The 23,389-nt window shown below is 40.0% G+C and overlaps 1 protein-coding gene across 5 annotated transcripts; it reads left to right on the top strand.

Moving 5' to 3' along the window:
* The first annotated feature begins 280 nt into the window (after positions 1-280).
* Positions 281-21,733, top strand: rnpc3 (RNA-binding region (RNP1, RRM) containing 3). 5 transcript variants are annotated; one of them, XM_085467753.1, is made up of 16 exons: positions 281-341; positions 1,149-1,299; positions 1,399-1,446; positions 1,542-1,651; positions 1,790-1,879; positions 4,970-5,081; positions 5,725-5,793; positions 8,242-8,384; positions 9,281-9,406; positions 9,792-9,937; positions 13,967-14,164; positions 16,180-16,274; positions 16,935-16,993; positions 18,963-19,095; positions 21,183-21,260; positions 21,380-21,733. In XM_085467753.1, the coding sequence occupies exons 2-15, from the start codon at positions 1,153-1,155 to the stop codon at positions 21,249-21,251; spliced, it is 1,545 nt and encodes a 514-aa protein (XP_085323879.1). In that variant the 5' UTR covers positions 281-341; positions 1,149-1,152; the 3' UTR covers positions 21,252-21,260; positions 21,380-21,733. The 5 variants fall into 5 exon arrangements, with proteins under 5 accessions (XP_085323879.1, XP_085323880.1, XP_085323882.1 ...); XM_085467754.1 differs by having other exon boundaries at positions 311-499; XM_085467756.1 differs by having other exon boundaries at positions 311-1,078; positions 21,670-21,733.
* The last annotated feature ends 1,656 nt before the right edge of the window (positions 21,734-23,389 follow it).

Below are 23,389 nucleotides of genomic sequence, written 5' to 3'. Positions count from 1 at the left end.
CGTGTATGTTCTATAGTGGTCTAACTCAATGACTACACCAACTACTTCCGGTATTTCCTTCATAATAAACACTAGAGCTTTAGCTTTCAAATAAGTGATGAAAGAAGCTTCAGTGAGCTATGTATTACTATCAAATATTACATATTAGTACTTTTTAAAATTATATTTACATATATGCGTGTTCTGTACGAGAGTCCCGGAGGAAGGGGGACTCGCAAAAAGAAGTTAGGCATTTTATACTCCAGTCCACAGGGTGGCGCTAATGTACATTCCTGATGCTGTCAAATGTTATAAGAAGAAGAGAATACGGAAGTGGGTTTGTTTACTGGCTGGTTTTGGAGGCAAGTTTCTGATCAGAAAGGTTTATTGCGGTTCGGAACTCTGTTTTATGTTTTAAAATCTTTACTTTGGTTCTCGAAAGTGTCCAGAACATATAAAGGCTGAGATAAATTAGCTTAACGTTAGCTCCGTGTAGCACCAGCGTTAGCGGCACATTACGGTAAGGACTTAGTCATCGTGGAGTAGAGCAGCTATTGGAGGAAAGGCATATTAAACTTGGCTTTGCTAGTGGAAAAAGCAGCACGTCTTATATCGCTTCACTTCAGCTTTTTTTTTTTTTTTTTAAATGACCATAATTAATTAATTAATTCGGCATCATTTATTTAAATAAATACCAACGTTTTTCTATAAATGAGCCTAAACCTAGTACCTCAGCCTGCAGTCACGCACATTTCTCATTGTCTTTAACGATTGCTAGGGGTTGAACAGAGGCTTGCTCAGCCTGTTAGAAGCACGTGTCAGATGTCCAGTCTAATACATCAGCGTTAGTATCAGACTGATGTGCTGCATCTGGTGTAACCTAAATCTTCACTACTCGTATGGTCACAGGACTATTATATATGATTGTATGCGAAGGCTGGCACCAAATTAAACGATTTAGATATTGAACATAGGGCCGGTCAAAAGCATCAGTGGGGCAGACAGTATCAAGAGGCATTGCACCACCAGTTAGCCTGTGAAATTGCTCTTTTAGGTGAAAGGTTGCTTATTAGGTAGTGGTTATCACTGGACACAGGAGGTGAGTGCTGCTCACTGTTGGAGGTTTGTGAGCTTAACTTGCTGCCATTTCTCTTGCTGCCGTCCTGCAGCAAAATGAATGAAGACCCAGTCCAAACAAACTGCAGTAAAACACTGCTTGTCCACCACTTACCAGCTGAGCTCAGCGAGGAAGAGAAGGAAGACCTCCTGAAGTATTTTGGAGCTGAGTCAGTCAGAGTCTTCTCAAACAGGGGCCGCTTGGTACGTTTCTCCTCACCGATTATCCCATGAGCTGTATCTCACATCCTGACATTCATTTGAGTTGCCAGGCAGTCTGAACATGTTTGTCCATTTCCACAGAAACATGCAGCCTTTGCAACGTTTAGGAGTGAAAAGTCAGCGGCAAGGGTAAGCGTTTTGTTTGAGACTTCCTCTGGTTTTTCTCTCACTTTGTCCTGTATGGTCTTTTTCAGTCCCCTTAACATCTTTTTTTTTTTTTATAGGCTCTAAGCAGACTCCATCAGTTAGAGGTTCTTGATCAGACACTCATTGTGGAGTTTGCAAAAGGCCAAGATCACATAACAGTGCTAAAGGACCCGCCTGTGTCAGAAAGGTGAGCTGTCTGAATAACCCCGGGCTGCACAGACCTTCATTCTTATGTAAATTGATGGACTGTTAATGCCTCTGTCAGTTAACAGCAGATGATTGCATCCCTTGTAGTGGTCTGAACCTCCCCTCTGCCTTTCTGTAGCGGTGAAAATGTCAAACAAGAGCAGAAGAAGCAGGAGAGTAAAAAGCCAAATATTCCCATCATAGAGACGGGCGTTGCACCGAGTCTCGGGTAAGAATGAAAGCATGTCATCATGAAGCTGGTGTGACATGAGGGAAGGAAACATTTTATTTTTATCACTTGTTTTGTTTTTTATTTTATTTTTATTTTTTTGGCTGATGTTATTCTCTAGTGCATTATTCATTAGATACCTTGTAGATTTCTAGTCTTTGTTCTTTTTGCCATTTTGTGGGGTTAAAAAAAGAAAACAAAAACACTATATTGCATTCTGCCTTTTGGTGACAGGCCCTGTCTCCCATTACCCAGAGTTTGTGAGTCATTACCTGCCCAAACTCTGTCTTATTCGATTAAATATGTATGTGTGACACATGTTCTCCAAACTGCGGTCAGAGTGTTGCCAGTTTGGCTATGCAGAAACTGCCTGGAGGCTGGCTGACAGTAAACCTGGATGAGAATCTGAGAGCTGTAGTTGGGAGCTGTCAAACGCCTTGTGTCCAATTAGATAGCCAGGCCGCCACTGAGCGCCTGACAGGCCGTCTGTCCTGCCAGTTGGTGGGACCAGGTGGTCTTTGATACCTTTCACTCCATTTCTGACAGTTTGTCTTGCTGCTGCTGCTACAGCAACCCAGACTTAAGAGCTCCATATTCTAATACTAGTCTGCACAAACTGAGAGAATGTGCTGTCTGGTTAGACGAGTATATTGCATTTAGGTGTGTTAGAGCTTGTAGAAAGGTTGGATTAGGGACAAATTGAGATGTCCTGCTAGCTGCACTTGCTGGTTATTTTGAGCTTGAGTTCACCAATGACGGCGTATTTTAAATCTCCTGTACAGCAAAAATGTGATTGCAGAAGGAGAACTCTGATGTTTTTCACTGTTTTTCACTAGTCTTTGGTTCCTTTTATGGACTAAATAATACATTGAGGGATATTAAGTGAATTTAAAATACATTAATCTGTGCTTTTAAAAAAAGGGGACTCTAAAATAGTGGTCAGCTATGCTCATTTTCTTAATTCAATCATTGTATAAGCAGAAAGGCTAGAACTGCATTTTGTACACATTTACATTTTTGCAATTTGTTCTGTGGCAAATTATATGCTAATAATTAAGAAAACAATTTTACGTTGTTTTCTTTAGAAGAAATAAGTAAAGTCTGTTTGAGTAGGTGCAAATCAGACAGACTCATATGCTGATGCGTTGCAAAACATGTATTTTTTTTCCTGGCCATTAATAATTAAAGAGCAGAAGGGGAGATTTTAATCATCTTGCAAATTTCACATTGATGCAAACTGGAAAAAACTGAGCTGGGAGAGGCATACAACCACAGTCCGACTTTATCGGCGACCCCTACTAGCTGTTTGCTGCTAGCGACCAATAATATTAGCTGCATTCATAATGGTCGGTAAGGGAACGTTTTAAAAGTAAAGAGGAAATGGGAGAAACACCCTTCAACTATATTATGAGTGTTGATGTTTCATAGTTTGCCCACCAGAGGGCGCTTTGCAACATCCCTGTTTTTCAATTTTAAACACAAGAAGCACGTGTTTGGAACCACAAGCACAACAACCAGCTGATCCAGTCAAGTCGGGTAAATAAATGACTACATGTTGCAAATGTTTGGAAAATCTAAAAAAAAAAAAAACAGTGGTTCAAAAGATCAGAATGACTTTTTAAAATCCTTAAATATTAGTATCGGTCGGGCCCTGTGGTTAAGTCCTTAACTTCAGCTTGCTTTCATTCTAATTGGAGAAGTTGTGGTTGAGCGCTGGAACAAAGGAGAAATGTTTGTGGGGAAAAACATCTTGCTGATGACGTGGCTTCAAGCCGCAACACAACAGAATCTACATTCACTAAATCAAATGATGACGAAGGTGAGTTGGAGTGCTGTTAAGGCACCATTTACCAGGCCTCCGCACCTTTAACTGCTGTTTCTAGTGGCAAATTAAATAACTCTCTCCTACCTTCAGTCTTTGCTCATTAGTCTTGAGTGTAGGTGAATTTGTTGTCCCATGCTGTGTAGATTGGCACCTTAAGAAATCTATTTCCCGAGGACCAACCTTGCTGTGCTGACACGGCATGGCTTGTGCTTTTAATCTTAATGACAGGCCTCCTAGCAAGAGGTAGGGCCACTGCCTGGGCCACACACTGATGTGTGACTGTTTTGACATATAGTCATGTGAAGAAGTTTATCCCATAAAAAGTATTTGAGAAAGCAAACGCGTGATTATCTTTGAACAGTGCTTATAAAAAGAACAAAAAACAAAACAGGGACGTGTTACATAATTGTCTGCCAGTCTCTGACATCATCTTGCTTTAACTTTTGACCAATTTATATGCAATATTCATTCATTCTCAGGATGTTTGAGGGTTTTCTTGCATGATTTAATCCCATGATTTCAGTGGGATTAAATCTGAGCTTTGACGAGACCGTTCCTTCTCCTCTACCTCTCCGTTTCTCATGCCGAAACCATTTTTTGGTGGATTTGCTGCTGTTCTTAGGATCATTATCCTCTTCAAAAGTCACTTCTGGTTCAGCATTAATTCTTGGAGCAGATGGCCTAAAATGATCTTCAAGCAGTCCTTGGTGTGATGCAGACTTTACAGTTGAATCAGAGACTGCAAGGGACATGCTCCGTAAAGCCATAAACTAACAGCGTAACCCCAAAACACTGTTTTTGATTTGCTAGTACAGAGCACATTATTCCTAAAGGTTGGGTGTTTTCCTGTCTGGTCACCAGCCAAGCGTGGTTTAGTCCTTTCTAGGATTTCTTGGCTTCAGACCGTTTCCGCCTGTCGTTCCCCAGAGCAGACTCGATCACTTGTGCTTTAATCTGGATTCCAATTTTAGATTTGAAGGTGAAGGAGATAAATATAGAAGTGTACATGCTTCGTTCCCGTTTGACTGCTTTGTGTATAGAAATTGAGAAAATGACTGAATTTGTTTAGAGTACATCACCTTCATCTGTATGCACTCATTTGAAATGGATCGAGTGTTTGCTCCTTCAGATGTATTCAAAACGTCAGTTGTTTCCACGCTAATTTCCATGACTGTTTTTCAGTGAAGGCTTTATTGTGTTTAAGGCAGAGAGTTGCAGGTTTAAACTAACACTCTTTTTTTCCCCCCTCTCTTTGTCTCCTACAGGTTGAAGTTTCAATCAAATCCCACTTTGAAATATTTATATCCACCACCCTCTAATGGCATTCTGACAAATATAACACACGCCCTCATGAGCGTGCCAAAGTTTTATGTTCAAGTGAGTAAACACAGCTTCCTTTGTGTGGTTTTATTTGTTATTTTACCTTGATGCGCAGATGCTGGCCATAATAATGATGTCCCTGTGTTCATTTTTGGTAAGTGGGAATTAGTGCAGGAAAGAAAAAACTCAAGCTAATGTGACAGCATTTCGAGTCCCTACATTTATATTGTAAAATAGGAATATGATTCTGGAATAAGTGTCCCAGAGGTTTTTGAACTGCATCCAGGCTCTTAAAGATCAAACAGCAAACATTTGCCTTTTAAATCTCAATTTGGGAAGCAAGTATTAATAATAAACCATAAGTGGGCGGCATGAGTTATGGGTTTAACATTTCCCTGGGAGCCGCGCTGCCTGGATTTTAATTGCTGCTGTTCCCCGTGTCAGCAGCTTGGTGGTGCTAGTGTGTTTCGGAGAAGCTCTCCCGGTGCTCTGCCTCATTGTAGGCATCTCACTCGAGCCTCAATCTCACCTTGATCCTCGTATTTGTATGCGAAAGCCTGGAAATCTGTTTTACATATGGAGCCCGAGTTTCCGGCTGCCTGTTTGAGAGCGGCAATATATATTTATATTACCTGCTCTCTCCCCCCAGCCTGTGCTATGAATTTTCACTGTTCTCAAACTCGTATCTCAAACTATACAGGTACTTCATCTGATGAACAAGATGAATTTGCCATGTCCTTTTGGCCCAATCACAGCCAGACCACCCATGGTAAGCTTCTGTACACCATCACTGAATGTAAAGCTCTTTCCAAGTGTGTAAATGTTTTTATAAAAGCAGGTGTTATGTTTCACAAAATGTACTTCTGAGAGTTAGACAGCTTGTTAAGGCAGTAACACTCAGCTGTGTGTCTTTAGGTTGATGAGCAGAACTATAGATCCCTACCTTTCCTTAACTTTTTGACTCTCCCAAATACGGAGACTGAAAGTTCTTAAATGTAAAAAGAACATGTTTGAGCAGTAAATGTGAGCACTTTTCCCAGATCAGCCAAAATATTCCTACTTTCTCTCCATTCATAGTTCATATTCTTTTTTTTGTCAAAATGCACATATAAATATACAAATGTACTAGTTAGCTTGTTTATTAATCATCAGAACTTTCATGTGTTCATGTCACACTTTCAGATGCAGGAACACTTTGGTATGATCAGTATTTCTACACTGAGTACTCATAAAAGGTATTTTATGAGTACTTTATTCAGACACAGTCTGAGTAAACTAATAATACACAAACAGGGAAAACTAATGAGTAAATATTCACATTCAGAACTTCTCCAAAAACTACTTTGAGTTTGGTGTTTCAGTAAAGCAGATGCAGGTGCTGCTCTTCCCTCAAATGATTGGTTGGCATGAACCATACCTCAACAAAATCACAGCAGGCTTTATACCCAAAGCTGGAGAAGGCTGCAACGGCCGTTCTAAAGACCTGAGTGCTCATCAGTCTGCAAAGTGCATACAAATAGGACAAATTCAGGACAGGTTGCTACTTTAGCTGAAGTGGAGTGGGCAAAGATCACACAAGAACACAGTGTGCAGTCCTGCAAGAAGTGAAAAAACAACCCGAGGGTAACATAAAAGTACCTGCAGAAATCTCTTGGTAAACTTGTGAAATCCTTTTTGATGTCTCAACTGTTAGAAAAGCGCTGAGAAAGAATTGTGTTAATGGAAGGACACCCCAAAGCGCTACAGTCCACAAAAAAGGTTTGCAAAATAGGAAAAGAGAAAAGAAAATCAACCGCCTGTCCCAAAACACTTTCCTTTGCTATCATTGAAGGAATAATGAATTTTACAGGAGAAATGCAGGCAAGAAGTCCATGCCCTGAAGTTCAGGGGAGGTTGGGTGATGCAACAGGGCAGTGACAAAAAGCACACGAGTAGATCAACAGAAGGATGGTTAAAAGGATGAAACTCGCAAGACAGAGACCTGACCTTAACTCGGTTTTCATTCTGTGGCATGACCTGAGGAATTGTGTTTAATCAAAACATCCCAGAAATATTGATGGACTGAAACAGCTTTGTAAAGAGGAGCGGTCCAAAAAGATGCCAAAAACCATTTGGAAGTGTCAGAAGCAGCTACAGCCAAGGTCTGATGGAGGCTGCTGCTATTAGAGGGTCCGTTAATTATTAAAGTCAGGCTTTCACTCGTCTTTTCCAGCCTTAGTGATTACAAAAGGGTTCATATACTGTACACATGCAAGCAGCAAAAACAGCAGAGACAGAGAATACAACAGAAACTTTACATTTAACTGTATGTAACTGACATGGTGGTTCAGAAGCAGAGCAATGATGCTCAATATTCAAGGAAATTCCAATGTTCAAAATGTCAAAGTCATAGACAAAAAAAACAATTGATAGGATGTGAAGGGAGAGATCCTCTCTCATGCAAAATGTCCGGGAATGCTGTGTCCAGCTGTGCTAGGAGTTTCCTTTTTTCCTCTGACACGTTGGTTCTATTGTGCGCTCATTTTCTTACATTTTATTAGTTAGTAAGTAAGTAAGTAAAATTTTATTTATATAGCACATTTCTAGATAGAGATCACAAAGTGCTTTACAAGATATAACAGATTAAAAAGACAAAATACAAACAAAGTTAGCAAAAGGCAGTTTTAAAAAGATGTGTTTTTAGCTGTTTTTTAAAAGTAATCAATGAATCAGCGGATCGTAAGTCCTGAGGAAGGGAATTCCACAGTCTGGCGGCCACAGTAGCAAAAGCTCTATCACCCCTAGTTTTCAGTCTCGTATACTGAATGACAAGTAGGCCCTGACTACTCGACCTCAGAGACCTACTAGGGGCATAGGGCTGTAAAAGTTCAATGATATATGGTGGTGCTTGTTGTTGAAGAGCCTTGAAAGTTAAAACCAAAATCTTAAACTGGACTCTAAATTCAACAGGAAGCCAATGTAACTGCATGAGCAACGGTGTTATATGTGAAAATTTAGAAGCTTTCGTCAAAAGTCTTGCTGCAGCATTATTAGTTATTAGTTATTAGAAGCTGGTCGTCAGGTTGCTCAACTGCAAAAATAATTGTTGTTTTTAGTACCGTAAAGTCGTCTCCTTTGACTGTTGTCGAATTTAAAATATCTGTATTTAATTTAAAATCAAAATCAGCCATCGCTTCTCCCATTTGTATGCTAAGCCATGTAATTTTCTTTCCCGCAGTTTGAACTCCTGCCTCCTGCTCCACCCATCCCCATGCCTCCTCCCTTCCCTCCCGATTATCCCCCTTTACCAGAGGAGGAGATGGAAATGAGCAGCGAGGAAGAATCCGAGTATGAGAGTGGAGACGACGAAGACAAAGAGAGGTGAGGCGACGACAGAGTGCAGCACAAACACTGTTTGAGACAGTCAGACTGGCTTTCAGATAGTTTTGCACCTCATCATAGCTAACGGTCATGCCGGCGTATTAACATATTATTCATCAGTATTAATCTTTCTAGAGAAAAGATTAGTTGCAAACGTGTGTGGAGACTTTCACATCTGTATCTCACTCCCTGTCATATTTTCTAAATATGCAGAAAGCTCGTGTAGATCCACAATTGTGTAAATGCAAAGATTTTCGTGTCTGACTTTTGCTCCACTTTAGCAGCAGGTGACAAACTAAAGGGCAAATATGAATCTTTGAACCTTACATCGATGGCGTTGGCTGGCTGTCAGTGGAATGATACTGGCATGGTTTGGGTCACTGCCAATCGATATGAAGTTGCTCTGAGTGATCACCTTTATGGTGTGATGAAACATTCCTGTCCTGATGGGAGTGGTATCTTCCAGAACGGCTGTGCCTCCAGTGTTAGGGTCTGAGGATGCTGAATGGTCTGATGAGTAAAAAAAAAAACTAGTGTGAATCATATACTATTGTCTTTGCGGTCACCAGGTCTCCTCCCTAGTTGACCACCTATGGATGATTTTAGACTGACGTGTTATAGAAGATAATCACCAAAGTGATGTCCCAGCCCTCCAGCTGAGCTCCAGAGACCTGGAAAATCAATGATCCTTCTGCACATTTACAAATCAGAATATAAATTTAGAGAATTTTTTTTTTTTTATACATTTCTAAATCTGATTACAGCAGATATTTAACTATCCATATACATTTGCAAATGTGTGATTACAGTACTAGCTTCATAGATTTTTTTATTTTTTATTTTTTGGACCAAGTTGGATGATTTCCCCCTTATTCCCTATGCTTGGTTTATTTCAGGATTGTTCGTCTGATGGGCCTGGTCAACCAAGCATGCAAGCGACCCTTGAGACCAAAAACAGCTTCAAAACGAAAGAAGCCCAGGATCAAGGATCTACTCTATGCTCCCAAGCCAGACTCTCAGAGGTAGACCAAAGGCACTCATGCATGTCACAGTCCTCACGCATAGCTCATCTCAGGACAGTATTCACAGGCAGCTAAAGAGAGAGGGCAAAAACCTCCAGATAATAAGTCTTCCTCATAAACACAGCCTCGTGCGGCTTGGAGACTTGTTGTTTCAGCATCACACACTCACACACTCCCTTAATGACAGGCCACAAACTCTGTTACTAAACTATAAATATACACAAACACACAGTCTCCTGGCCACATGTTTGTGGACTGGGAAATATCTCAGGTTGACCAGAACAAAATATCCTGAACCGTAAGGGGCTCAGGAGCTCAGTTTTATTGTAGGTTATTTTTAGAGATTGCAGTAGAGGGTAGCAGTGATTGTCTTTGTTGTCCTCAGTGCTGCGACTCTGCAGCCCTCGGATGTGTTTGAGCAGCCCCACGCCGCCGGTCCGAGGAAAATTGAGTTCCGCATTTCAGCTCCGGATGTAGCAGCTGCTGTTGAAGGAAGTAGGCCAGCTCAGCCTGAAGACGACGAAGGCAAAGGTAATCCTCCCTCCCACAATTTCTGCTGTCAATTATGTTGGCTAGTTTTACTGGATTGAGCTTTTTTGTTGAGTCATGACAGTTTCCAAGCTGATGCCTCTGAAACTGAAGATCGAGAGATATTCAGTTTCGAGTAATATAAAGAGGAAAGCAGGAGGAAGTTTAGAGTAGTTAATCAGTTGTAGAAATTCATGATGGGTTTTTTTTGTTTTGTTTTTTTTGAAAAGGACAAACAGAGCTGAGGTAAAGGAGCCTGCCATTGTTGAAGGGTAAAAATAACTGTTTCACAGAAATGGTAACAAAAAAGGTACAAAAATGAAATTGAGACTTTTTGTCCCAGTTATCAAAGTTATTGTTGGTCCTTCTCTTGACTGAACTTATTTAAGTTGTACTGATGACGCTGGAAAGATACAGTTCAGCCAGAGTTACTGTTTGAAAAGGAAATTGAGATAGAAGAAGTCGTCCATCAACCACAGGTGGCTTTGCAAGACCGTAATTTGTTTGTGTTTAGTTATGCACAAGACATGAAAGCTTGAGGCACAGACGATGATCAATGTAACATAATATGATTAAAGGATTACAGAATGACAAGGATCATTTCACAGTAAATTATCTGTTTTTAATTTATTTACATTTTAAGGTACCATCCAAATGCTTGTGCTTAATTATCACAAGATATTTATTTATTTTTACTTTTAATCGCTGCTTAACTTTTAGTGCGATTCCAAAGAGGGATATACAGACCTTTGCTAAAGGTGGATTTAATACTTCCAACTAGGGCTGCTCGATTATGGCAAAAATGATAATCACGATTATTTTCACTGAAATTGAGATCACGATTATTTGACGATATTTATTTAACCCTTTAAGACCTACTATAGAACCAAGTCCACCAGAGCTTATATTATTTTTTTTACATGCTGTAGTGCCATTTGTGGGAGCATTTCAAGTTGCTATACATCAATACAACTGTTATAGCCCATATTTTAATAATATGTATGCATTAAGTGCATAGTAATTACATAAATTGCAAAAAAGTGCAATAAACTACAAAAAAAAATTGAAAATCGCTTTTGTTTTGTTTACATATATTTCTACTTGGAGAAGTTTAAGAGGTTTATCCCTCAAAACTTTAAATACAAAAAAAGTTGCAAAAAATAGTTTCCCACCACAGGAAATTTATTTTGAGTGTCTTCATAGTTTTATTTTGGAGATACAGCAATTTTTATATACTGCAGGAAAAACAAAAAACAATCCTATGATGCAAATTTGCAAAGAAAACAGCATGTGCATCATTTCACTGTGGGAAGTGTTACGAACAGCTGATAGGAACGGCAAAGCGTGTTTCTGGAATATTATGTTTTTGTTCCTGCAAGCGCTTTTTATGCAATTTTTGCAAAGCTATATGTGGAACGAAACCGTGACCGAGGACAAGCTGATGGCATAAGATGTAAGTACAACTCCTCCGGTTTCATATGCAAAACAAATTATTGCGCTAGCTTACACGGTTCAGGTTCTACAGGGATTTAAAAATAGTTACGCAAAACGGAGCGTGCTGCTCTGACCGGCTTTAAAGGGTTAACAATGACTTTAAAAAAATAATATAAAATGGTGTGCAACACCACTGAAGTTTTTTTTTTTTAACTCTTTTCAACCAACGGCAGTCACTCTCCAAATAACTTCTGCTTAGCTTTCCGAGCTTCCCTCGGGTCCCCTTAATCAGCGGTCTCCAACCTTTTTTGCGCCACGGATGGTTTATGCCCGACAATATTTTCACGGACCGGCCTTTAAGGTGTCGCGGATAAATGAGGGAGGGGCTAATAATCGGCTCAGTCATTTTTAATGATCGTTGAAAGCCCAGATCGTAATCGTGATTAAAATTCGATTAATTGAGCAGCCCTACTTCCAACAATAAAATATGATCTCTATAATTTGCTTCTTCCAACCTGCTGCCAGAGCTATAGAGCTCTCAGTGAGTTACTAATAAACTTTATGAGGATGTAGAAATGTGGTAAAGGTGAAGAGCAGAAACTGTAGAAGGAGGTAGGACAGGTCATCTACTAATCGGAAGGTTGATTCTTTGATCCCAGGCTGCTTCCAGTCTGCATGTCAAATACCTCTGATCAAGATCCTAACCCAGAGCTGCTCTCCAGTGCACCAATGAATGTGTGTGCATGTTCGACAGAGAGCACGTGCATGAATAAAAGTGAATGATGAAAGTTGTGTAAAGTGCTTTGAGTGTTCAGGTAGAGTAGAAAAGCTCCAGACATTTACCGCGTGTTTTAAATTAGCATAAGCAGTGTTAAAATATGACATCATTAAGAAATGAGAAGTGGCAGCCATGACAACTATGTAATGATGCAATGTTAATTAGTCAGTTTCCAATGTTGATTGTGCTAGTTAACCATGATCACACATAGCTTTCAAGCACTTTCTGTCATTGACACATGCTGATGGATGTATTGTCCATGTCCTGGCCACGGATATTTCAGCATGTGGATTGGAGAAGTCAGGGATCAACCCACCGGCGTTCTTTATGTGGATGACCCACCCGAAGTTTGCTTTTCCCCCTCTATTTATAAAAAAAAAAAAAAAAATCCACATGTGTACTGAGCGACAGATGTGGAAAATTGTTAAATCTCTAGCATGTGAGAAACAAAGGCTAAGTTGTATTAAGACATGCAAAAAGCTACTTTTATAGTTACCGTTAAGATAAATCAGACCAATGCTGCAGTCTCCAAATATATCGCAAAAGTTTAAAGATGGGTTTGCTTATGTCCTTCTGTGCAGCTGAGGCAGTGTAGGGATTTAGTTATTACTATACATCATGTTTATTATCACATTGATGCAGGAGGTGTTTTGATGTTCCTATTGACATAAGTTAAAGCCCGCACCATGGACGAAGTCGCAGCCAAGTGTTACACAGCAGTATATCACGGTAGAAACTGCCACCAAAAAGGTTTAACCATTATCTGTATGAGCAAATGTCATTGAGGGCACAGTCTGTGTTACTTGTCAGCTGTGCAGTTCCCTGTTTGCCTTATCTCCCTGCTCTCTAGCTACAACTTCACTCTCTGGCAAGTCCCTGCGAAGTAAAATAGATCTCAAAGTCAAACACAAAAGATTTCCTAAAGGCAGGGGAAAGATAAACTATGACAGGTGGCTTTTTGGATTAGTCTTGTTTTGGGGAAGTGGAGGTGTGGGATCCGATAAACAAGCTATTTAAATGAAAAGGGGAGGTGGGGGTAGATAAGGAGAAGGATAATTTTGAAAGCAGCGATCTAGTTCTCTGCAGAGAGTGTATCAGAAAAGCTCCCCAACGCTGCTTGCTCCAGTGCACACACACATACACCTTGCGTGGGTGACAACTCCCCCCACCCTCCTCGGATTTGTAGAGGCTCACTGCTCTTAGTAATTCCATCTACAACATGTGTGTGTGTGTGTGTGTGTGTGTGTGTGTGTGCATTCATGTGCTCCTCAAAAGAGTTATCCTTCCACCGCCTTTCAAACTCATGTTTGCAAAACAGGAGGGAATTTTGATTACAGTTCTTTATTTCACAGAGACTGAATGTGCTTATGTTTGCTCGTCTTCCAGTAGTCAGCACCACCAAGTTTAACCTTCCACCTTTTTCATTATTTCTTTGCCTTATGAAACCCTGTTGTATTAATCCCGACAAAGAAATCATTATTTCCAACTCGGATTATACTGATGCCACAGTTAGAAATTTAAATATCAATATGTTAAACTAATTGTGACCAAGAGGATTTGCTTCCACCCTCCCATCCCCATCCAGAGCTGGTGTTGTTTACTCAAGAGGATAAACATTTTGGAAGTGATTATTTCACCATCTGCTACTGGTAAACACTTTGAAAACCTCAACTGTGCTAGAGGGAGAGTGTCATCCTCCTGTTTTTGATACCATAAAGCGGTTGAGCAGATCTAACCTAGTGGCACATGAGAAATACGTGCATAATTAATGTAACAATGTGATACACAGGTTTTAGCACGCTTACACTTTTCTCCCTTAGCATCGTCCATTCAAGTGGATCAGAGCGAGATCAAGCCCAGCAGCAATGAGGAGGAAGCAGAGGCTAAAGGTTTTGGGAAGCTTTACTTCAGCACGCAGGCATCAAAGCAGCAGGAGGAGCGCAGCGACAACGAGCAGGATCTCGTCTCAGATGTCATCTCGAGGAAGGAGCTGGAGAAAGGACGGCTGTCAAGAGATGGTAAATGTAACGCACAGAAATGTGACAGATTAAAGGAAAAGGCAACAAAGTCTCTTAGTAAAGGGGTTGGGCCACCTCGTGCTATCAGCATGTCATCGATTCAAAGTCTTTGTAAGGATAAAATGCATAGTGTGATGCAGGGTGTGATCTAGTCACTGCAAAGGCCACAGGATCTGAGTCACATCATTTTCATGCTTACCAGATTAATCAATCAGTAAGAAACGATCCAAAAATGCAGTTTTAGGTTAGCTATGTGATTACAGTAGTCACTTTTTCATGGAACTGTTGTTCTGTTGGTCCAGTTTATTGTGCATCAGCTGCTGTGTCAGTTTCCAAAAGTCCTTGCTTTCCATTTCAAGGAGCTGTAATATATTCTGATTCCCTCCTTTGTTTAGATGCGAGTAGAGTAGAAGCAGTAGATACTTTGAAATGCATATTAGCGTAAACTGCCAGTTAGCTGAGAGGCATCATGGCTAAAACAAAAAAGAAGTGCAAATTGTGGAAAATCTGCCTTGAAAGAAATCCTTCACAGAAACAGGAGTTGGTGGTAAATATGGAACAGAATTTTCTTTTGGCATTGCAAAACCCTGCTTCTAATTAGCTTCTACTGACTGTGACTGTCTAATATTACACTCACCTTTTTTTGAGTGCAAAATATCAAAGCATTCAGCGTCAGCATATTGTTAATCTGAAACATTTTAAGACGAGATAAGGGAGTAAAGTAACATCGTTCTCCCTGTGTAGAATCAACAACCTAGCCGTGCAGTCTACCTTTAGTGGTTCACATGTTTGATTGGCAGGCAAAAGGTCACTGGTTCAATTCCAGCCCGAGTTTACCACCAGAAGGTAATTCCAGACCCTTTGTGGGTTGCGTTGGGAAGAGCGTCTGCCGTAAAGCTGCCACATCAAACATGCAGAGCTTCCCACTGCGGCAGCCCCTTGTGACAAGCGAGCAGTCGAAAGTAGCTTGACTGTAATACTTGTTGCCGCCGATCAGTTCCTTCCTAGATACTCTACAATCAGCTGTAAGTGGTATTATTGCAAAGTGGAAGCGGTTAGGAACCACAGCGTGTCGGCAACAAAGTGGCAGCCACATAAATTTACAGAACGGTGGCGCTGAGTGCTGAGGCGTATAGTGGCTAAAAGTCACCAACGCTCTGCTGACTCATAAGACATCAGCTCAAAGACTGATCTGGTAGGTGGCCCAGTGCTTTTGTCTGTCTAGCTGTTGGGGTGTGTTAAATAAAACTTTGAAACTTCCATTACTCAGGAAGGCCAAAAATGATCAACATTACTGACATTAGCAGGATTGTAGGGATGATGATGATTACAAGTCATTTTCTCTAATGAGGTTGTGATTTTAAGATTCCGTTATCGTAATTATTTACAATTTATCCAGTGACTCACAGACAGAATTATCATTTACAGGTCTACTCGGCTTTGCAGGGCAGGTTAGCTTAAATTCAGCTTCAGGGCAGAGCTGCTTTCAAATCCTGCTGTTTAGTTGAATAGGTGAAAACACACCTCCAAATAAACACTGACATTCCTCTGGCTCTGCTGTCCATTTACATAGGTTTAAATGTGGAAAAATGCACATTTTCATGTATATTTAAACCATTTTATACAACTTGTTTTGTTTCTCCCTGGCATGAGAGCAAATTTGACAGAAAGGTAGACCTTTATTAAATAGTTGGGCTATCCAACCAATACTTTGTCTCACGTTCTCTGACGCCGTGTTTTTAGAAGCACGTATACACCAGCTAACACACGATATGCCCAATTACACTGAAAAACAAGTTCATACATGTAATCATTGCTTTAAAGTCATGGAGCTTCTAAGCCTAGTTCTTTCTCAATCCTGTCTTAAATAAAACATTGAGCGGATGGTATTGAGTTGCAACGACTTTGAATTTATTTAAATTTTTTGGTATAGGCAGCCCTGTGATCCTTTGTACCTGTTTTTTTTGAAATTCACCTTGCATCAAGGCACCCCCTCCTTCTCTCTTTTAAAACAGAGATAAAAAGGATGTCTGTGTTTAAAAATTATGAACCTGGCGAGCCGACCTGCAGACTATACGTGAAGAACATTGCAAAGCAAGTGGAAGAGAAGGTAGGTCCAATTTTAGCTCTTTGATCCACTTTTATGCGGTTGTTTGGTTCACTGGAGTTGTTTCGTGAGAGTCTGGGATCATCGTCCTATATATTAAATTGGCATAGCATCAGTTATCTTTAAAAATGTCTTGTTTTAGAAGCTTGATGATAACTGCTATTGCATAAAGCATATAACAGGTGCCACTACCTCATAAAAGGTGTTCTTGCAATGCATTATATCAGGATGATGTCATACATTACTACTGTTTGACCCTATGCTTCCTGGGAAAATGGTGATATTTCTTCCCTTACATTTGATACGGAAGCTGTTCAGTGAATTCGCAGGCCTTCTTAGCCGTAGCTCACAGCTGTGAGTAACGGCCCTGGTGAAGGTGAGAAAAAAGGTGGCAGCGAAAGTGTTCTCTGTGTGGGCGTCTCTGGGCTCACCTGAAGGTCAGGCTGCCTTAATCTCCACCGTTAACCTCCCGGCTGTGTCGAGCTGATTTATCCAATAAGCTACTTTGTTGCCTTCTAGTTCGCAGAGAGACTCAATTAAGTGCGTAGCAAATGTGTCATCAACATTTTGGGTTAATATTTATTCAATTTTGTAATGATGCATCACAAAAAATAAATAAAATCCTAATCATTTTTGCTGCTAATGTTTATTATTTGTCTTCAGGAGCTGAAGTACATCTACGGGAGATACATTAACCTCTCGTCAGAAGAGGAGAGAAACATGTATGTTAACATCAATCCTCCGTATCATGTCTTTACTTCATATTAACACAACTTGTGATTCACTCCCCCCCCCCAAGTTTCTCTTCATGAGCTATTTTTTGACTCTAGCAATTTGTCACTTTCTCTTGAGAGTTTTTAGTTATTCATGCTGACACTGTCTTGTGTTATTAATAAGTACCTAAACTGATGTAGAGATCATGAGGGATGTTTTTATGTTTGTGCATCAGCACTACTTCAAATGAATATTCCACCTGAGTCATCAAACCGAGCTTATGTTGAGGACGGACTCTGAACACAGATTCAGGTGATAGAAAGGAAACTGCAACTCTGCGAGCCAATCAGTTTCTCACTTTAGTGACCTGCTTGGCTTTTTTCTTTTTTCTTTGGCGTTTACAACAATTAGTGACCTCAACACTTTTGAAAAAGACTTCTGAACACCAGCTTTTTTTGCAACAGTGAAAACATTTTGAGTGTTTAAACTGCGGAAATGTTCAATTTCAAGGGGAAAAAAATGAGTCATTTGGAATTTGAAGGCAGCAACATGTATAAGAAAGTTGTTGTGGGGCCATGTTTAACATGGTGTCGCATTCACTCTTCTTTAACAACAATCTGCAAACATCTGGGAACTGAGGAGACCAGCTGTTGGTCTGCTGGGAGAGGAATGTTGCCCCATTATTGTCTGATTTAGAATTCTAGCTGCTCAACAGTCCTGAACTTTCATATTTTCCTGTTGGCTTTCATGTTTTTTAATTTTATGATCTGCAAAATGTTTCCAGTTGGGGAAAGGTCTGAAGTAATCTACAAAGATGTTTGTGCAGGATGCAGTTTAGCATCGTATTGCTGAAATATGCAAAATATGTTGTTGTCTGTATGAGAGCTCTGTTGCTCTAAAACCTTTATATATGCATATATGGGGTATGCAGGGTGCATGTTTTCCAAAAATGGTGACCTGCCGCTTGCGCTGGAGACATTCACAGCTGAGTGCAAAGTGGTGGGAATAACAATTAGCACCTCCAAGTCTGTGGCCATGGTTCCAGAAGAGGGTGAAGTGCCCACTCTGGGCCAAGTTCAAGTGTCTCTGGGTCTCGTTCATAAATGGGGGGAGATTCAAAATGAGCTAATGTTTTTCTTAAAATGGTACATTTTTTACCTTCAAATATTATATATGATTTTTTAATATCCTGTTTTAAGTTAACTATGGGGGTTTTGAAAATTGGGAGATTTTTGGTTTTAATTGTATTTTCAACAGCATCTCAGGTTTTTGGGGAATTGATGATTTATGCAAATGACAGCTTGTCTTTAGTGAATTCAAATAAACTGTAGCACAGAAAAGCTGGTCCTAAGAGAACTAAGGTGAACGTGAGTGAATGTTGTCACTTGATAACTTAACCAGCTGTCTGCAGCTGCTCACTCACAGTCAGCTGTGCAGCAGCAAAATTAAAGACAGCTTTCTGTCGTCTCTAAATTTCTTTGTCATCACAGTTTTAAATTGTTAATGTGTGTGATTACACAGCTGTTTGTCATTAACATGTACTTATATTGATGAAGTCAACCTTAAAATAATGATTTAGTCAGCTACCTTTTTCTGTCCATCTGCTTACCTGATGTTGCCAAATGATTAGAAATGAAGAAGAGAGATTCAGTGTTTCAGGTTTCACTGTGTGCTGGATAGACATGTTGTGTTCAGTGTAGTTAGACATGCCTAATGTTTTGGTAGTAGACTGCACTTTAATACAGAGTTTCAATTATTCTACCAGCTAAATATCGACTCAGTTGAATCAATTAATTGGAATAAAAACCTGCAGGTTGCTGGGTCTCACTAACGCATGACCGACAGCCGCTGTTTTATGAGCTCGCAGGAGCAGATAACATTTTCCTTTTGTAACGCTGAAAAGCCAGAGCTTAACGTTGAGTCGACCAGGCCACAAGCTTTGAATGATAATGATGTGTCTTTATTCCTGTTCCATAGGTTTGACATTGTGTTAATGAAGGAGGGGCGGATGAAAGGGCAGGCCTTCGTCGGACTCCCCAGTGTGCAGAGTGCAGAGAAAGCCCTGAAGGAAACCAACGGCTACGTACTTTATGACAAACCTCTGGTTGTTGTATCCTTTCTGTCAGATGAAACAAAGACAACGTGTGAATTCAGGTTGCACTGATATTTGTTTGGATTTAAAAACGTAACCATTAGTGTGCATTATTTAGCATAACAATACAGTGCAGGTAAAAACATGGTAAACAGAAGGAAGTGATCTAAGTGGCTATGACATGTAAGTGAACGTGCAGAAAATGGTACAGACATCAAGGGGTAGTTGAGAGATGATTTATCAAGTGGGCACTTGCTTTCACAGATGTGCTTTTGGCTTTGGTCCTCGGTACCTTCAGGAGGATATGGTCTAATATCTGGCAGCTCTGAACCACCACCTGTTTTTCTTCCTCTTTCCAGAGATAACCATGCATCAACATTTGAACTTGTTTAATGGAACAAGGCTATTGACTTTGATAGTGTTTTAATGTGCATCCTGCACCCAATTAGCTTGTCGACAGCATATTAGTCTTTCAGCTCAAAGAGTGAACAGAGATGTCTGCAGCATAATTGACTTCAGGTGTTGTCCTGCATTCAGCTGTGTTGCAGGAAAAATAAAAAAGAGGATAAAATTTGTCTCTCAGTATCAATTCGGTTTTATTCATATTTATAATATTTTAGCCACTATGTGATTAGTAAAATGTGGGATGGTCTTTTTTTTTGGTTGCCGGTATTTTTTATGTCAGAAGATATCAGTATGGGAATGCACTTTATTTATTCCAAAAGTTTGGACGTTATTCCAAAGCAGGAGAACTGACCTTGCTACATATCCAAATACAAAGTAGCTCAGAAAACTTAAAAAAAACATTCAGTGGGAGCTAAATAAATAGGAAATTAAAAAAAATTCAATCTAAATAAATTAAAATCTGAATATAATGCAATAAAAGATTAAAAGAAGTCTTCTCAGTTGATGGAGCAGTCCAAGCAGCAACAGCAGTGTTGGGAGAAGCTCACTTGGCAGGCTGACCTGAAGTTGACATGTTAACTTTGTTACCTTTCACCTTCATTTCTGATCTCTGTGTCAATCTCAGCTGCTTGACTCTTTGAGATTGCATTTATTGGTTCCTCTTGTGTGTAATGCTGTGCCTTTTCAAGTCTGTTTGATTAAAAACTAATTTGATGGAGGCTGCCAGTAAGATTAGCTTAGCATAAAGCAAGGGCCAACCAGGTAATAACAAACAGCTGTGCCACTTGCTATTGCACCATTCACAGTGGCTGCTGGCTACACTGATAAGCTTGGTGTCAACGTTCTCATCCAACTCTGAGCAAAAAATTAAGTTTTCCCAAAAACTATTTATATAATTACTGCTACTGTAAAAATGTTAAGATTTTTAATCCCAAATTTTGCTCTGGATATTAAGTTATACGCTACAATTATTATTGTATAATTAGTCCTTTATTCTGAGAAATGTTTCCTGGATTGGCTTGTTTGCGTACGTTTGTTGTAAAATGAAATAAGCATGTACTCATAGCTTAAATGTGATATTTTTCTAGTCTGTTTGCAGTATCAGAAAGTGAACAGAGGTTCATTCAGGTACAGATATCTTTAGGCAGAGGACAGCCAGTCCCAGTTTGAATTCCCTGTCATGATTTTTTTCAGTTTCAGCCTGAGACTGCAGTATGGCACTTACCAAGAGCTGCAAAAATTAGTAAGCTTGAAGAAAACCCGGCATAAAATCCTCATATGTTTTAGTCTGAGGTTTGTTAGCAAAAACACTCCGGTCACAGTCTTTCACACATTTGGATCTCTTCTCTTTATTTAACCTGCTACGTGAGGTGAACTGTTTATCAGTCTATGATTATGGTTATGTCACTGAGTAAGTGAGGCAACCTCAGGAAACCAAGAGACCCAAACTCTTATAAGGTCAATTTTGGCCAGAAGTCTTCTGGCATTTATGAACAAATAGCTGAGACCTTTACTCAGATTAAATTCATGAGGCAGTGAGTGTCACAAGGAAGAAGGCCGATGTGGCCTAAAGCTGCTCTGTGCAAGTTCAGAAATAAATGACACTCCATGGCTGTGAGATAATTAATGAATTATAGATTGCAGTAGTACATAGAATTGAAAATATTTGCTGCCCCAGACCTTAACTCTACAATTCTCAGCAATTTGCTCGATCTGCAAGACCGAAACAAGACAACACAGCTACCAAGAGAGGGCCAAAACAGAGGTGAAGTCAGCAGGTGAGCGATGATATGGTGATGAAATGATAATATGGAAATGATTTGCCTTTTCTCATGATGCCACTGTGCATATATAGAACAAGCCTTATGTTTATTGCAATGGTGTTTTCGCTTCACAGTTATGTTTACACTTTATCTATTCAAGATACCAAGGCTTGATATTGTGGCCCAGCAGAACCATTTGTATCCTTATTGTGTCATATCCTTTGGGGAAAAAATGAGGGTGGAGCGGTTTAACTGCAGATATTGTAGCACAAATATATTATTATAGTATAGCTTTTTTTGGTTTCTTTTCTTTTTCTAGCCTATTGTATCTTATGTCTTTTTTTAGCACTGACTTTGTAACCATAAGCTATTTTTGAATCTTAAACTTCTTCATTGATTTCTGCCCTTTTTGACTGAATTTCAGGTGGAGGTCATCAGAGCATGTTTTCTTCCTTTCTGCCATTAAATACAATATTTTATTAAAATTATTTTTGTCGTGGTTTATTCCAATCATCGCCTCAAACACGTGTCAGCATTTGCGCGTACACTTCAGTCAAACTATCATTACTGATTATCTTTAGTCCCAAACTTGAAGTCCTGTCAGCCGAGTAAATACAGACTGGGGAAGGTATATGAGATCGAGATTGGCTCTGAAGCAGATGGTAGGCTGTCAAAACAGTGGGGGGGAAAAAAAACCCACAGTCCTGAAGAGACAGCAAACAAACCAAACAGATTGCTGTGTGTGGAAAAATTGCTGGGACTGGGTTAGCTTACCTTTACAATCCCTGGCTGGCTCCATCTGTGTGATTATAGAGAGTAAACCTTGGAGGGTGAACTTCTCCCCTCAGCAGCCATCATATCTAAAGATTTGGAAATAAAATTGTTTTTTGTCCTCTAGGTATGAGCAATACTGGAAGTGTGCTTTGGCTCACGTCAATCACAAAGTAAAGTTTGTGATGTCGCTGATATTTAGGCATCAAAAGAAGAGAAAACGTTAATCTGATGATGTGAGAAGATTGTCCTTATGTTAAGCTTTCCCCAACTTGGAGCGCTTTAAAAGTAGATGCAGAGCAGCCGAGGGACACCTTTTTACAATGCGTCAGATCCATACAAGGGTTGCATTGTATCTTTTCTTGTATTCGCTCGAGCCGTTCTTCTCAGCTTGCCCACACACAGTAACATGCGAGCCTCCCGTAAACTGGTGGTGGTGTTTTTCTTTCTGAAAGCACACGGATGTACCCTTCACATACACCTACTGTTCTATCTTACAGGTTTTTAATAAATTTGAATGCACACATGACAAGTGTACAGTGCAGCCTGTGGAAGGGTTCCAAAACGGCAATAAAAAAAGCATACAACAAAGAATAGATTTAAATGGGTCGTGATGAATGTGCAGATCAGTATAGGTACGAGTTGTCTGAATACATCTATTTTCAGGGAATGACAATATGTACTAATTACTGGATCTTCCTTGTCACATTTGACAAGTTGATTTTAAAGTGGGCATACTACCTTCAAGTAGCTGATACTCTACCACCAATCACAAATCAGGAATGTGCTATCTGCTACATCACACAATGCTGTTTCATTGAGTTATCCCCCCCCCCCCGCGTGTAAGCACAAAAGGCTTCATATACCAGCTTGGAGGTATGATTTAAAGTTGGCAGAGAGAGTGGTTGCCGTTGCAACAGTTTTACCCAAGTAATGCGGGGTAATCTTACTTTTTGTATAACTTTACCTATGAAGCTTCTTGTAGTTCATTACATTCCAGCGTTGCACATGAGTTCAGCTTCTCGGTAGTTAAGATGTACGCACGAGGGGTTATCAATCAAACACGTGCTTGTCTGGTCCGACCCGCTGCTCATATGTCAACGCCAGTGTGTAGGAGTAGTTCCCATCTGTGCCCTACTCTGCCCGCCACCTCAACGATGACAAATGTGCCACCCGCAGTGAAAATATTGAGAGTTACCAGGACATTTATCAGGTAACATTTGAGCAATAGGGAAGATAACCTTTTGTAAGTGGACGCTGATAAAGATGTATGTTCTTCCTTTCCTCTAAACGGGCTCTGTCTTTGTTTAATACCTACTGCAACTACCCAGAAGTAATATCGTGATAATGTTTCATATTTTGGGTTCAACCAG

This window comes from Copadichromis virginalis, linkage group LG9 (assembly GCF_057382275.1).
Source record: "Copadichromis virginalis isolate Kocher_CV1m ecotype Utaka linkage group LG9, C_Virginalis_male_GT1.1, whole genome shotgun sequence".
NCBI classification, from domain to species: domain Eukaryota; kingdom Metazoa; phylum Chordata; class Actinopteri; order Cichliformes; family Cichlidae; genus Copadichromis; species Copadichromis virginalis.
The sequence above is the reverse complement of the archived record's forward strand: the minus strand, read 5'-3'. Positions and strand labels throughout refer to the sequence as shown.

Excerpts from the sequence above, each read along its gene's own strand:
- rnpc3 (XM_085467753.1), top strand. The coding sequence starts at position 1,153 with ATGAATGAAGACCCAGTCCAAACAAACTGCAGTAAAACACTGCTTGTC. Across the intron at positions 14,165-16,179 it reads AGGACGGCTGTCAAGAGATG|AGATAAAAAGGATGTCTGTG; the intron begins GTAAATGTAACG and ends CTTTTAAAACAG. Across the intron at positions 16,275-16,934 it reads CAAAGCAAGTGGAAGAGAAG|GAGCTGAAGTACATCTACGG; the intron begins GTAGGTCCAATT and ends ATTTGTCTTCAG.